Source organism: Prunus dulcis, chromosome 8 (genome assembly GCF_902201215.1).
Source record: "Prunus dulcis chromosome 8, ALMONDv2, whole genome shotgun sequence".
In the NCBI taxonomy this organism is placed as follows: Eukaryota; Viridiplantae; Streptophyta; class Magnoliopsida; order Rosales; family Rosaceae; genus Prunus; species Prunus dulcis.
The window spans coordinates 2,877,904-2,892,392 of NC_047657.1; the positions used below are offsets into that span (position 1 = coordinate 2,877,904).

A 14,489-nucleotide genomic window follows, 5' to 3' on the forward strand; every position below is an offset into this window, starting at 1 on the left:
ATGAAAATTCTATTTCAATTATGTTAAAATTCGGAATTTCAATATCTAGTCCAATTTGGAGAACTTTGAATTTTTGAAAAATTTCAGAACATACATATTTCGGAATTTTCTTGAAAAATTTCAGAAAAAATTTAAACATGACCAACCACTTGAAGGGTTGAAATTGGCTCAAAATTGAAAACTCATTCCGAAATCTAAAAAACTATTATATTCTAGTACTTAGATGTTTTTATCCTTATGGAATAACTTGTCTATGTCTATTTTGTCATTAAATTATAATATAGTTCAACATAAAATTTGTAATTGTGTGCAGTCTAAAGCTGGAAACCCCAATATATTAGCCCATGAAGGTTCAGGGTCACTCTTGAAATGAGCCACGGGGTTTTAATTTTGTCAATTTACACCGTAATGTTTTAATATTCGAACAATTTATATATTCCGTGAATTTAACCATTTCATCTTATGTTATATTGATGAGGTGTCAAGTGTTCTTATGTTAAACTAAGAAATGAATGAACATGATTCTCCAGTATCAAACAACACTTCAACAAAACTATTAACAATAGTTAACATAACTTCCATTTCCTCATTTCTCTGCCACCCAGTGAACACTCAAGTCTGCCCCTGAGTGCAATTTTTAGCTATATGCCCCGGCTGACTGCAAGTGTAACATACATGAGCACTGCGATTAATACAATCTCTAGCCATATGTCCAACTCCACCACAATGGTAACACTCCCCTAGCCCACCCTGTTGACTAGATGCAACTGCGATGTCTTCATACAGAGTTGTTCTCTGTTTCTTTATAATACCACCATGTTTACCCGAGTCATAGCTACTCTGAGATGATGTCTTCCCTTTGCCCTTATAGTCTCTTCGTTCATCTTGGTACAGTCTGTACGGCTCAATACTATTCTCGACTGCCATGGCACTGTGTACCGCCTTAACTAAGGTCTCATGTGTCGAGGCAACCACATGTCTGCCGATGTGATCAGCCAATCCCTCCTCAAACCGACGAGCTGTCAACTCCTCATCAAACGCCGGTGCAAAACGAAGCAACTTTGAAAATCTGGACTCATATTCCCTTACACTTAGGGACCCTTGTTTAAGTTCCAGGAACTCACGTCGTAGCGCCTTTTTCACAACATAAGGAAAGTACTTGTCATAAAAGAGAGCTTCAAACTCTTCCCAATCCATCTTGGTCTCATCCTTGGATTTGACCACAGTATCCCACCACACACGAGCCTCTTTCTGTAAGAGAAAAGTGGCTACCTTCCTCTTTTCCACACTTGTGATTTCAATTATACTAAAGCAGTTCTTCAGGTCACGAATCCAGTAATCCGCCATCATGAAATCACTCTCCCCAAAGAATGGTTGAGCTCCTAGTGCCTTGAGCTCAATGATCAATGCACAGAGTCGAAAATTAGCAACATGCTCAGGCAATGGAGGATCCTTAGAAGCAGGTTGAGCAACTCCATGTCCTCTGGCCTTTAAGAACTCAGCAAACAACTTCGTCGTATGAACATCCAACTGTAAATAAGGCACAGGTGTTGCCCCATGCGAAACTTCCGGCTCCTGCTCAAAATCTTCCGGAACCTCTGAAACAACTTCTGTTTGTAGTAAAGCTCCGGCTCTACTTTTGCCTCGGCGCCCTATGCATCTTCCTCTTCCTATTCCTCTTATTGGGTCCATTTCCTATCAGAAAACAAGGCCCACAGTTAATTAAACATTTGAATACCCACTCTCTGATAAACAAGCATTAAATTAAGACTACTTCAAGTTTAACAACAACAAAAAGACTCCTTCCACTGAAACTTAATACCTCACTTAGATCTAACAAAACCAGCTTCCTCATAGTTAACCCCAGACTCTCTCGGAACTAACCTATAGTTCTCACACAAACGTACCATCCATGGAGATTTTGTTTTCTTAAGTGTCTGAGCACACCGTCATGCTCAGGACATCGAGGACTACGCACCGAGCCAAATACAGAAATTCAACAGTACCCTACCACCACGGGACTCCCCGCCGGTGGTTTGCCGTAGTAATTTTTGGACGACAAAAAACTTCAAATAACCAGTCATAATTTATACCAAAATGAAGAACGTTAACAACTAAGAAACTTTGGTTGTTGGACCATACCTGAAAGATGGGCGGAAGTAACCTGAATCACCGGTCAAACTCACGGTGGCCGGAACTTAAGCAATTTTGGAGCTAAAATCCGCAGCGTAAAGTGGCAAATTGGAGTGGATGATCACTGAGTGATGTAGAGGGGAATGATGAGAACATTTAGCAACAAAAACCACGACAATCGGAGGTCGGACGAAGCCGGTACCACGCCGAGAAATACCCCTCTGGCCAGCTCGCGTAGAGAGAGCGAAGAAGAAGGGGAGGGTATCAGAATCTGTCTCGTGTTTTCCATTTTCCCAGTTGTTACTCGTGACATGGTAGGGGTGTTTTTGGTAGTTTTACATACATAAATCATTACACACCTTGAGTGAATGACGTGGCAAGTGAACCCACTTCCACATAGATAAAAATATAATTAACTATTCCAATAATTAAAAATAAATAAAATAAAAATAAATCAGAAAATTCATAATCCCCAAACCAGGCGATAAGAATTCATACGAGGGCAAAGTTGAAAATTCATATTTAATTAAAGTGCTGTTATGATGAGTTAGCACATATTTGATATGACATGAATTAGAAGCACTTGAGTTTGCACGAGTCAGGACTCAGTCCCGTACAACTCTGTCTCATGTATGTCCATGTTCATTGAAATCCAGACAGTGAGAAGCTTCCTTTGCCCCCCTACCCTGTCTTTTGCTGCTGCTACAACAGAACCACCTCTCAACTCAAAGACCCGGAAATTTTCTTCAAGTTTGTTCCCTTTGTCTGTAGCAATTCTTCGACTTTTCTTTAGCACTTGAGTTGAGTTGAAGCGCCATATTTTATTGGCCATAAAAATTCAGCAGCACCCATAAAATTGGTTTTTGTTTTTTGGATTCTTTGCTGAAAGTTCACTTTTCTTCAATTTGGTATTGCTTTTGGGATTTAAAGGCGGTTTAAACTTTAAAACTTTTGGCCACCAAACGTTCTGTGCTTTGACTGACTGGTAGTGGTGGGTCAAATTACAGTTAGCAAGTAGAGCTGTCAATGATCCGCGTAGGCAACAGCTAAATTTCAATAATTTAGACTCTGTGTGGAGCTGTTTAAGGTTTTTGAAATTGAGGGACTGGTGGGTCGTGGTTGTTGGTTGGGCTTTCTTGGTTTCTCAGCTCTTCTCTCTGTATTGTACTTGAGGTTCTGGATATTGGGAAGTGATTTTAAAGGGTTTGAGGGTTGTTGTTTTGGTGTGTCTTTTTTTGTTGTTTGTCTTTATTAACATCCTCAACAGCAATTTCATTAGATTCATTTTTGTACTGGGAACTGAATTGTAAGTTATTGCAGTTGGGGTTAGGTGGTGGTTTTGGTTGATGTTGATATTGCCTCATGCTTTCAGATTCACTTTTTAGTGAATTCAAGAATTTGGATATTAGGAAGTGAAACTAAGGTTGTTGGAGTTGTGGTTTCGTGGGTTTCGATTGCTCAAGCCTTGCACTAGGCAAAATGGGGAGTAATGGGGTTGACCATCCCTTGAAAGATTTGGTAGAGGAAAGTGTTAGCAGCCAAGAACAGAGTAAGGATTTTCAGCACGCTTGTGGAATTTATTATAAGTCACTGGAAATGGATAATATAGTAAGTCTTCAAATGAACAATTTGGATGCAGGTTCTTTTCGGGAGGAGAGGAATCAGAAGACAAATTCTTCTAGGCACACTTCGGTTTTAGAGATTTTTCAGTCAAAGGAGATCAATGTTGGTTCTTCACCTCAGAGAGGTTAGTGCCCACGTAGTCTGAGTTATTGTTGCTTTTCTTGTTTGTTATGCATTGAAGGACTTAAAATGAAGCTTTTTCCGGGAAGAGAGTTGATCAGCTTCTTTCTCTTTAGTGTGAACTACATGCTTCTAATCATTTCTAGACAATATGGAATTACTATTATTTGGCCGAGAAACTTGATATTATCTCTGCATAACCAGAGTTTGTTAATTTATTTGTATATACAATGGGAAAACGAAAACCAACAAAAGCAGCTATACCTTTGTAGTTATTACTGTATGTTTATCTATAGTTTAGTAATCAGAAATTACTTTTTGAAGTTCCTTCTAGATGTAACTAAGTGTTGGAACATGGAATATAGATGCGCATATTGAAGTGGTAGAGCAAAACCAAAAAAGAAACAAAAAATAAAACTTTATGTGGTCTAAATCGTGGAAACAACTCAGACCATAAAATTGAGGGATTTATATGATTATATCCACCATTATTGTTGTGGCCAAACCTATTATTAAGCTTGTAATTGGATCGTAGGATGACATGAATCTTATTATGATCCCATTAGTTGGATAGTCTGATTATGATCTGAACCGATAACCCAATTAGTAGGATGATATGATCTGAACCGTTAATCCAATTAGTAGGATGATATGATCATACTGACCCCTGATGTTGTTGGACTTTAACAGCATATTAGAACACCTTTACGTGTGTTGTTCTTTTTTATTTATTTATAGTGTTTATTGGATATATGCTCACTGATACCTAAGCATATGTTAATGAAGGCTTGGACCATTACATCACTGCACCTATTGGTACTCCCAAAGGTTTACTGATTGAGGATCATGAGATTAAATTCTCTAGATCCATGACTGAGAAGAAGGGACTTCCCAGGCATGACTTCAAGCTGGATAGACTGTCAGAGCGTGAAAAGGTAGATACCATCATATGCATGAGCTAGTTCATTGCCATACTCATGTTTGCGTATAAATTTTTAGTTGTCTAACTGCAGAAGGTACAAGAGATGTGCATTATTCATTACAAACATGCTTGTTTGGGCTAGTTTCTTTCATGCAACTGCAACTTAATGATGAAAGTTGTTCCCTAATTTTATTTGCAAAGCATGAGTGTCCGACACCGCCCCTGTCTTACAGTATCTTATACTGTTTCCGGACCTGATGATTAAATAAGAATAATGACATAAATTGAGTTATATCACTGCTAAATAATTTAGTGGCTCCAACCACTGAGTCTGCTAGTTATCCTCCATCCTCCAAATCAGCATTAACAAAATTATAAATGTAGATGGTTTTATATACTCTTGCACATTTTTGTGTTCATTCTCCTCTTGGTTGATCATTATTTTTGTTTTTGGTTTGCAGAAAAAATTAATTGTTGAGATGGTCAAGATACAAAATGATGGAACAGTAGAAGTTGATTTAGAAAAAAGTGCACCTGTTGCCTCTGAGTTGTTAGAGCTCCAGAGTATTGAAGATGTGCCCGTCAATCTTGATAATATGACTTCCAGTACTACCAAGTCAATTCCAAGGTTGAAAATTGCCATACTTGTGGTCGGAACAAGAGGAGATGTACAGCCTTTTCTGGCTATGGCGAAGAGATTTCAGGCATGTCTAACATAACTGGATGACTTTGTTTTGAATAGCTTACTTTTGATGCCACTGATTTCTTAGTATTTTCGTAGGTATTTGTAGTTATAAATATCATGATATGTCTTCAGTGTGAAAGAATTCCTTCAAAATCAACATTTCATCAATCCAGATTACATTTAAGATCCATGTAACCTTGGCATTCAGTTTGTACTTGTAATACAAATTTTTATTATACAGATGTTATGCGGATTCTACTTGATGTACTGGTTCTTAAGCAGGTGCAGATATTGTTGATATCTTTATGGTTAGGTGTTGTTTTGTTGGTCCAATGAGTGCATTCTGAAGCTTAGTTTTGTACCACTGTTGTGATATATAGCGTCTCAAAGTTTTGGGCTAAAAGGATGTGGATAGGTTAATAATTGTAACGTGTTCTTGCTATAAAATAATGTAGGGTACCTACCTTATTGTCTACATTTATTTTCTCCATGGTTTAATAATTTTAGATGGTTTGATGTTTTCTTGCAGGAGTTTGGCCATCATGTTAGGCTGGCAACTCATGCTAACTTCAGTGCTTTTGTAAAGTCGGCTGGTGTAGATTTTTATCCTTTGGGTGGTGATCCTCGTGTTTTGGCAGGATGTAAGAGGTCCCTAATGTTAAAAATACTTTTTTGATAATTATTGCAAATTATCTTATTTTTGTGGCGATATTGTTGGTAGATTCTCTTCCTGTGTCCCTGTCTATTTTGCCTGATATGTGGTCAGTTCTACCATGTGATTCTATAGAGGTGTGACAGAAGCATTAATAATTTTCTGGCTCATGCTCCCTCTCCCTCTCTCCACAATCCTCTCTCCATAATTTCTTATGAAAGTCAATCTGTAAGAGTTTGTGTGAAACTCGAGTTAAATATTTGATTGTTGACTGCTTTAGAATTACTAACTTCTATATTTTTTTTCATTGCTTGGACTTTAAATTGAAGGACAATCACGTCCTCTAAATATATTTAATGTTATCACGTCCTCCCCTCAAGTTATTTATTGAATAACTGAAATTCAGTGCCTTTTAATTTTAGATATGGCCAGAAACAAAGGTCTCATTCCATCCGGGCCAGCAGAAATATCTATACAAAGAAAGCAACTGAAGGCAATTATTGAATCTCTTCTTCCAGCCTGCACAGAACCAGATATAGAAACTGGTGTGCCTTTTAAGGCACAGGCAATTATTGCAAACCCTCCTGCTTATGGTGAGTTCTCACAAGTGGAATATTTAATGTGACTTCAATTGAGTTATATTTTCTCTAAGTCAGAATGTATTGCTGTCTATGCCAGGGTTTTAGAATGAACTTTTATTGACAATAGAATTAGAAAGTTGTGTTGTTAGCTTATGATTTGGTCCTGTGTGTTTCTCTAAATGTTGTGTCACTTGTGTAAATGTTAACACTTCATTTCAGACTTCTTGCATCTTACCTCATCTTTTATTACTGGACCATGCCATTCTAATCAAGTTTAATTGAAACTCTAGACCCTCCCTTACATTGGGTGCAGGGTTCTATTGAGCTTGAAATTAGAATAGTTTCCCCATTGATCTAGGAGAATAGCACAGTGGTTGGAAGCCATACACTGAAATATAGACTTAGTAACAGATTGTTGTATAACATATTGGGCCTGGCCCAGTTACAACTTGGAAGTATAACTATTTATTGGAGAATGAGACATTATTTCTAGTGCGGCTTTTAAGAGTAAATAGATGTCTCCATGGTTGCTAATTCCTTAAAGTCAAATAGTTTTGGTCGAATATGTTGTCTAAGGAGAGAGGAACTAAGTCTTAACCTTATCCTCCTGTTATATAAGAATATATGAACATATTCTTAACCACTTCTTGTCTTGCAGGACACGCTCATGTTGCTGAAGCTCTTGGAGTACCCCTTCATATTTTCTTCACAATGCCATGGACGTGAGTTTTGACCAGTTCTTTTCTTGCATCCTTTTGATACAGAAAAAACACCGTTTACAAATTGAATGTTCTTTGACAAATTGTGAAACATAAATCTTGGATAATTTTCAGGTGAGTGTTTGCATTAAAAAAAAAAAAAAAAAATATCCCCAGTCTGCTTTCCAATGATTGGAACCGCCCATTTCTTAGGTTCTCTTCTAGGAATCATCTATGCAAAAGATCAGCCAAACAGAAAATTGTTTAGCCATTTGATTGCAATGAAAGTAATTTTGGTTTTAGCTGACAGATTGTTCGAAAAATTTAGATGGCCAAACAGTTACCGGTTTGGTGAGTTTTTACATGGATGATGCTTAAGGAGCGACCCAAGCAACAGACCTTTCTAATCATTGAATTGCATTTCATCCTCACTTTAAGGGCTCACATATGTATATTGCATGCATGTATCATGTCAACTTTTACTTCTCCTGAAGAATCTATATTTCTAAACTAGAGCGATGCTTGGAATAATATTTGTACCAAGTCAACAATAAGATGGTCCAGTTTCACTTGTTTACACGTGTCTTGTATGCATGAGTAGATTAATAATATCCATGTGTATGTGTCTCAAGTAATGTTCTTTTGGAAGACAATCTGACATATTGTGTTTGACCTGTCAATCTTCTAGACCATTCATGCAAACAAGAATCCACTTGAGAAGTTGTTCAAATTGACAGTCGGAAAATATGGTAGACTGTTTAATTAAAGAATGTTTCCCTATATGTATATTCAGTACCATTCTAGTAAGAGGCTAAAAAAAGAGGCAACACAAGAGGTGATCGTAGATTGTTAGGTCCAGGATTAAAACACTTTCATGGATGGGATCAGAATGCTCCCATTTTGAGCCTTTCGATCTTCACCAGTGTTTGATATCTAAGAGCCAGGTTTACCTCCATAAGTTTCTTCCTTGGTTTAGATCTTAGAAAGTGTCAAATGAAGTGTTGGAAATATAATTATTACTTAATATATACCACCCAGAAGCAGAAATGGTTGGAAAAGACTTTCTCAGTCACATGAACTACATTGATGTTTTAAGTTGACATGTATGAAATTACTCAAGAGATTCTAATTAATTGAGTTTAAATATTTTATGCTCTTATTTATTATTATTTTTCCAGTAGCATGTGAATACTGGTTTATTTCGATTGGAACTATTTTCTATGTTATGCCATCTTACCTATCTTTTCTATAGGCAGGCCTACTTATGAATTTCCTCACCCACTGGCACGTGTACCTCAAAGTGCTGGTTATTGGGTATGCTCTTTGTTTAGTGTTCTATTTCTATTTATTTTATTGTCATATTTTTTGAATTACTGAACTAACTTCATGACAAATTTATTCCCATTTGTCTTTGCCACATCCAGCTTTCATATATTGTTGTGGATTTGCTGATATGGTGGGGCATTAGGGGATATATTAATGATTTCAGAAAAAAGAAGTTGAAGCTTGCTCCTATTGCATACTTCAGCACATATCATGGATCAATATCTCATTTGCCAACAGGCTATATGTGGAGCCCTCATGTTGTGCCAAAGCCAAGTGGTAAGTCATTTCGTTAGTCACTGCCAGTGTGAATGTGTGCTATGTTTATGCTAAATTTGAAAGTTTAATGGAGTTCGTCTCAATGTGAATATAACAGCTGTCATTTGACACCCTCCACTGTCATAGTCACTGCCAGTGTCAATGTATGCAATGTTTATGCTATATTTGATGGAAGGTTTGACAATGTATAAAACTTGCAGACTGGGGACCTCTTGTGGATGTCGTTGGTTATTGTTTCCTAAACCTTGGGTCAAAGCATCAACCTCAAGATGAGTTTGTTCATTGGATTCAGAAAGGGTCGAAACCTATATATATTGGCTTCGGAAGCATGGTATGTGATCTCATGTATGAAGTGATTCGAGTTGTAGTGTGTATTCCTTTTTTATTTTTTGTTTTATTCATAAATTTTCTTCTGTTAGTTTCTTGTCAATTTTATCCTTCAAAAGTATCACAATTAGAAGAGAGGCTCTTATACTCTAAAAAGATATAAGCTCCTGTACATGATGCTTTGCTCCAACAGAGAAGAAGGGTACATGCTATGTTATAATCAAATCTTATATCAAATTTGGAAAGACTGGTGGGAATTAACCTTGTTCCTAGAAAATGGACGGTTATCTTGTCTAATATTGTATGTATCTTCTGTTAACGAAGTTCCAAGGGCTCTTTGAGTAGCTTGACAACCATACTAATTAATTTCCAAAAATGATAATGTTCCTACCTTTGCATATAGTGTAGACTTGAATTTTCTACCTCTAGATATTTCTGTCCTTACGTGGAATCTGGATGATAATTTATGGACATAATAAAGTCTATTTTTCTTTTGAAGAGGGAGGCGGGATATGTATAGACGGATGGCTTTTTTTGTGCTGTTTTAGTACTTTGATATCCATCTTTCTTTCTGTAAACCTTTTAATTCTTTCATGATTCACATTTGTGGCTGATAAAATCATGTTTTCATCATGACTTTTGAAAACACTAAAATCTGAAACTACACCTGTTGCTTGTTAAGCCACTTGAGGATCCCAAGAAAACTACGGAGATTATATTGGAGGCGTTGAAAGATACAGGACAGAGAGGAATAATTGACAGAGGTTGGGGGGACCTGGGGAATTGTAAGTGTCTATTCTTTTTCCAATAAAATTTCATGCTTTAATCTGATATTCCTTGGAAATTCCACTGTATTTTATAGTTCTTTACATATTACGCATTTTGGTTTTCAATCAGTGTCCATGTTGATATAGAACTGGACTATATCGCCATTATAGTTGGAATCATTTCCCTTTTTTTAATTAATTTCTGTTGCATCTTTTGTTAAGAAACAGTAGGGTTAATAAAGGTTACATCTTTTGGGACGATACTTTTGTAAGATTTGGAATTTGATTGGGGTCATGATAGCATTAAAGTTAGCAGGTCTGTAAACCCTACTGTTCACGTATACTTTCTCTTAGACATACGCTCTCTCTCTCTCACACACATTTTTTTATTTCCTTTGTTTGTCTTGAATGCCAATTTGACTATTCATGTTAGTTTTTTTATTTTCTGTCCGATTACATGTTTGTTGTAATGGTTACGTCAAAGATTGTTCCCATAATTTATTGGTTTATATAATGCCTATTGTTCACATATGCTTGCCCTTGGACATACTCTCCCATTTGTTTGTATTTCCTTTTTGTGTTTCGAATTTCAATTGATTATTCATGTTACTTTTTGTATTTCCTATCAAATTACATGTTTGTTATAAGGGTATTTTTACCCAAAAAAAAGAAAGGAAAAAGACAATCAGTTGTAGTCGCTTGTTTTGCATTAATGATAAAGCATCTGATATGCTTTTGTCTAATTTGATTTCCATGTTGCAGTTACAGAAGCATCTGATAATGTTTTCCTATTGGAGGACTGTCCTCACGATTGGCTGTTTCCTCAATGTTCAGCAGTAGTGAGTTGCATTTTTTTTGGTCAAGTTTAAGGGACCTTTTAGATGTAGGTGAATTGTTTTAATTTTTTGACAAAAAAAAGTTTTTTTTAATTTTTTTTAATTTTTCTTTAAGAAATGGTTAGTTTTTAGTCTACAGATTAGTAGTAGGTTTCACTTTTTGTTCTTTTTTAACTAAATATTACTCCTGTAATCTTTAGAGAAACTGGAAAATTTCCAAGTGCCATACAGTAACAAACTGTGGGTAAATCAATTGAGAAAAAATTGTAGAGATTGTTTATTACTGCATGTTTTTGTTAAATATCTATTGTTTAGAGTTTGGGGATGGTCAGCTAACTTGAAGCTATTCTACCACTAATATGCAGGTTCATCACGGTGGTGCTGGAACCACAGCTACAGGATTAAGAGCTGGGGTAAGATTCTTTTCAGTTGGTGTGGTTGTTCTGATATCCATACTTTCTGGGATAATGGATGCACTATCTTTACATGTTTCTGAGACTTTTTGGCATCAACCCACCTGGCCTGTTTCTGAGGTGGTAAGGGTGGAGTGGAGTTGGGGTGTTTCTTGATTCAAATCTTGCCAAGCCGAAAAAGAAAAGAAAGTATTTTGTGATCAATGTTTTGAAGAGTACTTTGAATGAGTCAACATATTATGTGATACAAGATAACTTTTAGTCACATAATATGTTACACAACTTTCTTAATTTCCGTTATTTGTTTTTATGAGTTACTGTGTATAGCTCTCTCAAGTCAACTCTATTCTTTAATCTATGCTTTATTATTGTATATTTACTAGTTTAGTCTTTGTAAGATTTAACGGATCCTCCACTTAAGAAGAATATATTAAGAAAACTCACAAAATCTTCATGGTATTAGTGAAAGTCATCCATGTGTTGGGCCTAATGGCCACATGTGCTCCCACCTACATACTCCTACCTCATCCATTTAAGTTGTCCACATTTTTGGCTTGAATGCGACACACACGTGAGGGGCTTGTTAAGACTATCATCCAACAAGGGTAAATGGAAGCCTTGCATAGTAGTCTAGAAGATCTTAGGCGTCTCCATCCATTGCTGTGTGGTCTTGGGTTGGATAATAGTCTCAACGATCTGTGACAATTAAAGCTATTTTTACCTCTTAGATATATTTATTTATTTATTTATTATTCGAAGGGAGTTGAAACTTGTTGGAGATGATCTAACAGCACTATTTTACAATGTACAGTGTCCAACAACCATAGTGCCATTCTTTGGAGATCAGTTCTTCTGGGGTGAGAGGATACATGAGAAAGGCTTGGGGCCTGCACCAATACCTATTTCTCAGCTCAGTGTCGAGAGCCTTTCAAATGCTATCAGATTCATGCTGGAGCCAGAGGTATTTCTAATTTCTATTTCTGCCTATTTTATCTAGAAAACATGTTAGCTTGAAAATTATTTATCATCTGAATGAAGAAATTGACGGGTGCAGTACAATATGGAAATAATTATACTATTTTAACTCTTATGGCATTCATTATTCTAGTTATTTTTCAAAGTTGTGACAACTTAAAATTGCTTTTCATACCTAATATTTCTTAATTCTTATTGAATCAAATACAACCTAGCTATAGATTTTATTCATGAAGAGATTACACATGCATGAGAGAGTGTGTGTGTGTGTGTGTGTGTGTGTGTGTTTTTTGGGTGTTACAACCACTGGACCCCCAACAGATTAAACTGTTAAAGAATGAGTTAACAATGTATATCGAGCTCACACATTCATTCATGTATTGCCCCATCTTGCACGTGGAGAGGCTTATTATATAGGTGCAGCCTCACCTTGCACTTTGCAATCAACAAATTACTGGAGATGAGAATTGGGGGGTTTGAACACGAGGCCTCCTGCAACAAGAGCTCTTTCTAACACTATATTAGACAACAAATAAACCACTAGACTTAAGCAATGGGCCAAACAATGCATATCAAAGATGTTTTCGCAATGTTTTGCTCGTTTTGTCTTGAATTATAGTTTCTTAACTAAAAATACATAGCTCCCATGTAATTATGTGTATTATTTGGGTGAAGATGATCGCTTTAAAAAACACAAAAACAGAGTCCTTTCATAATCTTATTTTCTTTCTTTTGTTTCCATAATCCCAAAACAAGTCTCTTGTTTAAGTTTCATATTGAACTACATGATGTGAGCATAACAAAAGATTTCTTTAAACTTTGAGTATTTTCAGTCCAGATCACACACAATGCATTGTCTACCTTCTTGAACAGTAGCTTACATAAACAACTGGAGAATATTACCAAATTAAAATGACATTTAGAGATTCTAGAGATGTGCACGTATGTTTCATTGTATTGTAAATTAAGGAAGAATATCCTAAGGCTGTAAACTCCCATAATATGAAAAAGGAAGAAAGCATTCTATTGTTATTTTACAGTTGGTCTTGCATTTTGCAATTTAAATGTAGTGTCTTGAAGTCAAAGAATATGTGAAATATTATGTGGCTATACTTTGAGCAGTAGTAGCATTAGTTGATAAGAGGTCATGTGGTTTCTATGAAAATATTGCAGCAACATAGAAACACCATGCATTTGTTCTAACCAGGACTTTAACCATCTTAGGTTAAATCTCGGGTACTAGAAATAGCAAAGTTGATAGAGAATGAAGACGGTGTAGCTGCTGCAGTTGATGCGTTTCATCGGCAGTTACCTCCTGTGCTACCAATGCCAACTTCATCTTCAGAGGAAGATGAACTTCCAAACCCTTTGGTGTGGTTCTTCCTTCAACTTGAGAAGTGGTGCTGCCTGCCATGTGGTTTGTAGGATTCTTTGTGTCTTGTACTGTTGTACAGATATGTTTCTCCTTCATTTTTTATAATTTTTTTTTTATAGTCATATCATTTTAATTTGGTGTTTCATTCATTTCATTCATGGCTTCCCTGTGTGGGTTTGATTGAGAATATTGTTTACAAGCTAATGTAGGTTTCTCACAGCTTGTGTAACAGAATTAGATTGCACCAAACTTCATTTTCAGTTAGTGAAACTGACAAAATGAGAATATAACTGTGCTCAATCGAGCTCAATTATTTAAATCAATTTTTTGGTTCCCAGTCTTTCATTATTTAGTGCTGTGTTAGTGTTGATTGACCTATGAAATATAAATACCAGGTCTTGCACAAAAACCTGCTTGAATAGTTGCTTTGTTATTTTGATGCTGTACCCCAATCTTCTCCAACCTTGTTTTGCAAGCACACAATCACAGGACAGTGGACAGGGCCAATTGAGTTTGACCGTCATGGCTTGTTTTGTTATTCATGGACACTGATTTTTACATATTCCCGGTAACATTTAGTTTGTCTAATTATCACCCAGAACTATGTTTGTATTTGTTAGAATTCTATGGTTGTTTTTATATTTTAGTTTATGAAGGTTTTGTAATATTTAGAGAAATGGAGATTTTGCAGAGAAGAAGAGAAAAATGAGAAGGAACTGTTCTATTGAATTTTCACAAACAGTTGGCTTACATAGTGTGCTCCGTAGAGGAGAGAGGAGA

At 36.2% G+C, this 14,489-nt stretch overlaps 2 protein-coding genes across 5 annotated transcripts; one reads left to right on the top strand and one right to left on the bottom strand.

Annotated features, from left to right (window-relative positions):
• Positions 1-441: 441 nt before the first annotated feature.
• Positions 442-2,585, bottom strand: LOC117636464. The gene is made up of 2 exons (XM_034370971.1): positions 2,143-2,585; positions 442-1,695 (listed from the first exon to the last, which is right to left on the bottom strand). Exon 2 carries the CDS (start codon positions 1,690-1,692, stop codon positions 613-615), a length of 1,080 nt encoding a protein of 359 aa, XP_034226862.1. The 5' UTR covers positions 1,693-1,695; positions 2,143-2,585; the 3' UTR covers positions 442-612.
• An 84-nt stretch (positions 2,586-2,669) lies between these two features.
• On the top strand, positions 2,670-14,054 carry LOC117636463 (sterol 3-beta-glucosyltransferase UGT80B1). Of its 4 annotated transcripts, XM_034370969.1 has the most exons (15): positions 2,670-3,682; positions 3,773-3,880; positions 4,663-4,811; positions 5,260-5,502; positions 6,013-6,124; positions 6,558-6,728; positions 7,375-7,438; positions 8,671-8,728; positions 8,839-9,016; positions 9,217-9,347; positions 10,026-10,128; positions 10,873-10,949; positions 11,312-11,359; positions 12,171-12,320; positions 13,559-14,054. In XM_034370969.1, the coding sequence occupies exons 1-15, from the start codon at positions 3,613-3,615 to the stop codon at positions 13,757-13,759; spliced, it is 1,863 nt and encodes a 620-aa protein (XP_034226860.1). In that variant the 5' UTR covers positions 2,670-3,612; the 3' UTR covers positions 13,760-14,054. The 4 variants fall into 4 exon arrangements, 2 of the variants coding, with proteins under 2 accessions (XP_034226860.1, XP_034226861.1); XR_004587076.1 differs by lacking the exon at positions 10,873-10,949; XR_004587075.1 differs by lacking the exon at positions 13,559-14,054 and having other exon boundaries at positions 10,873-10,993; positions 12,171-12,228.
• Positions 14,055-14,489: the final 435 nt, after the last annotated feature.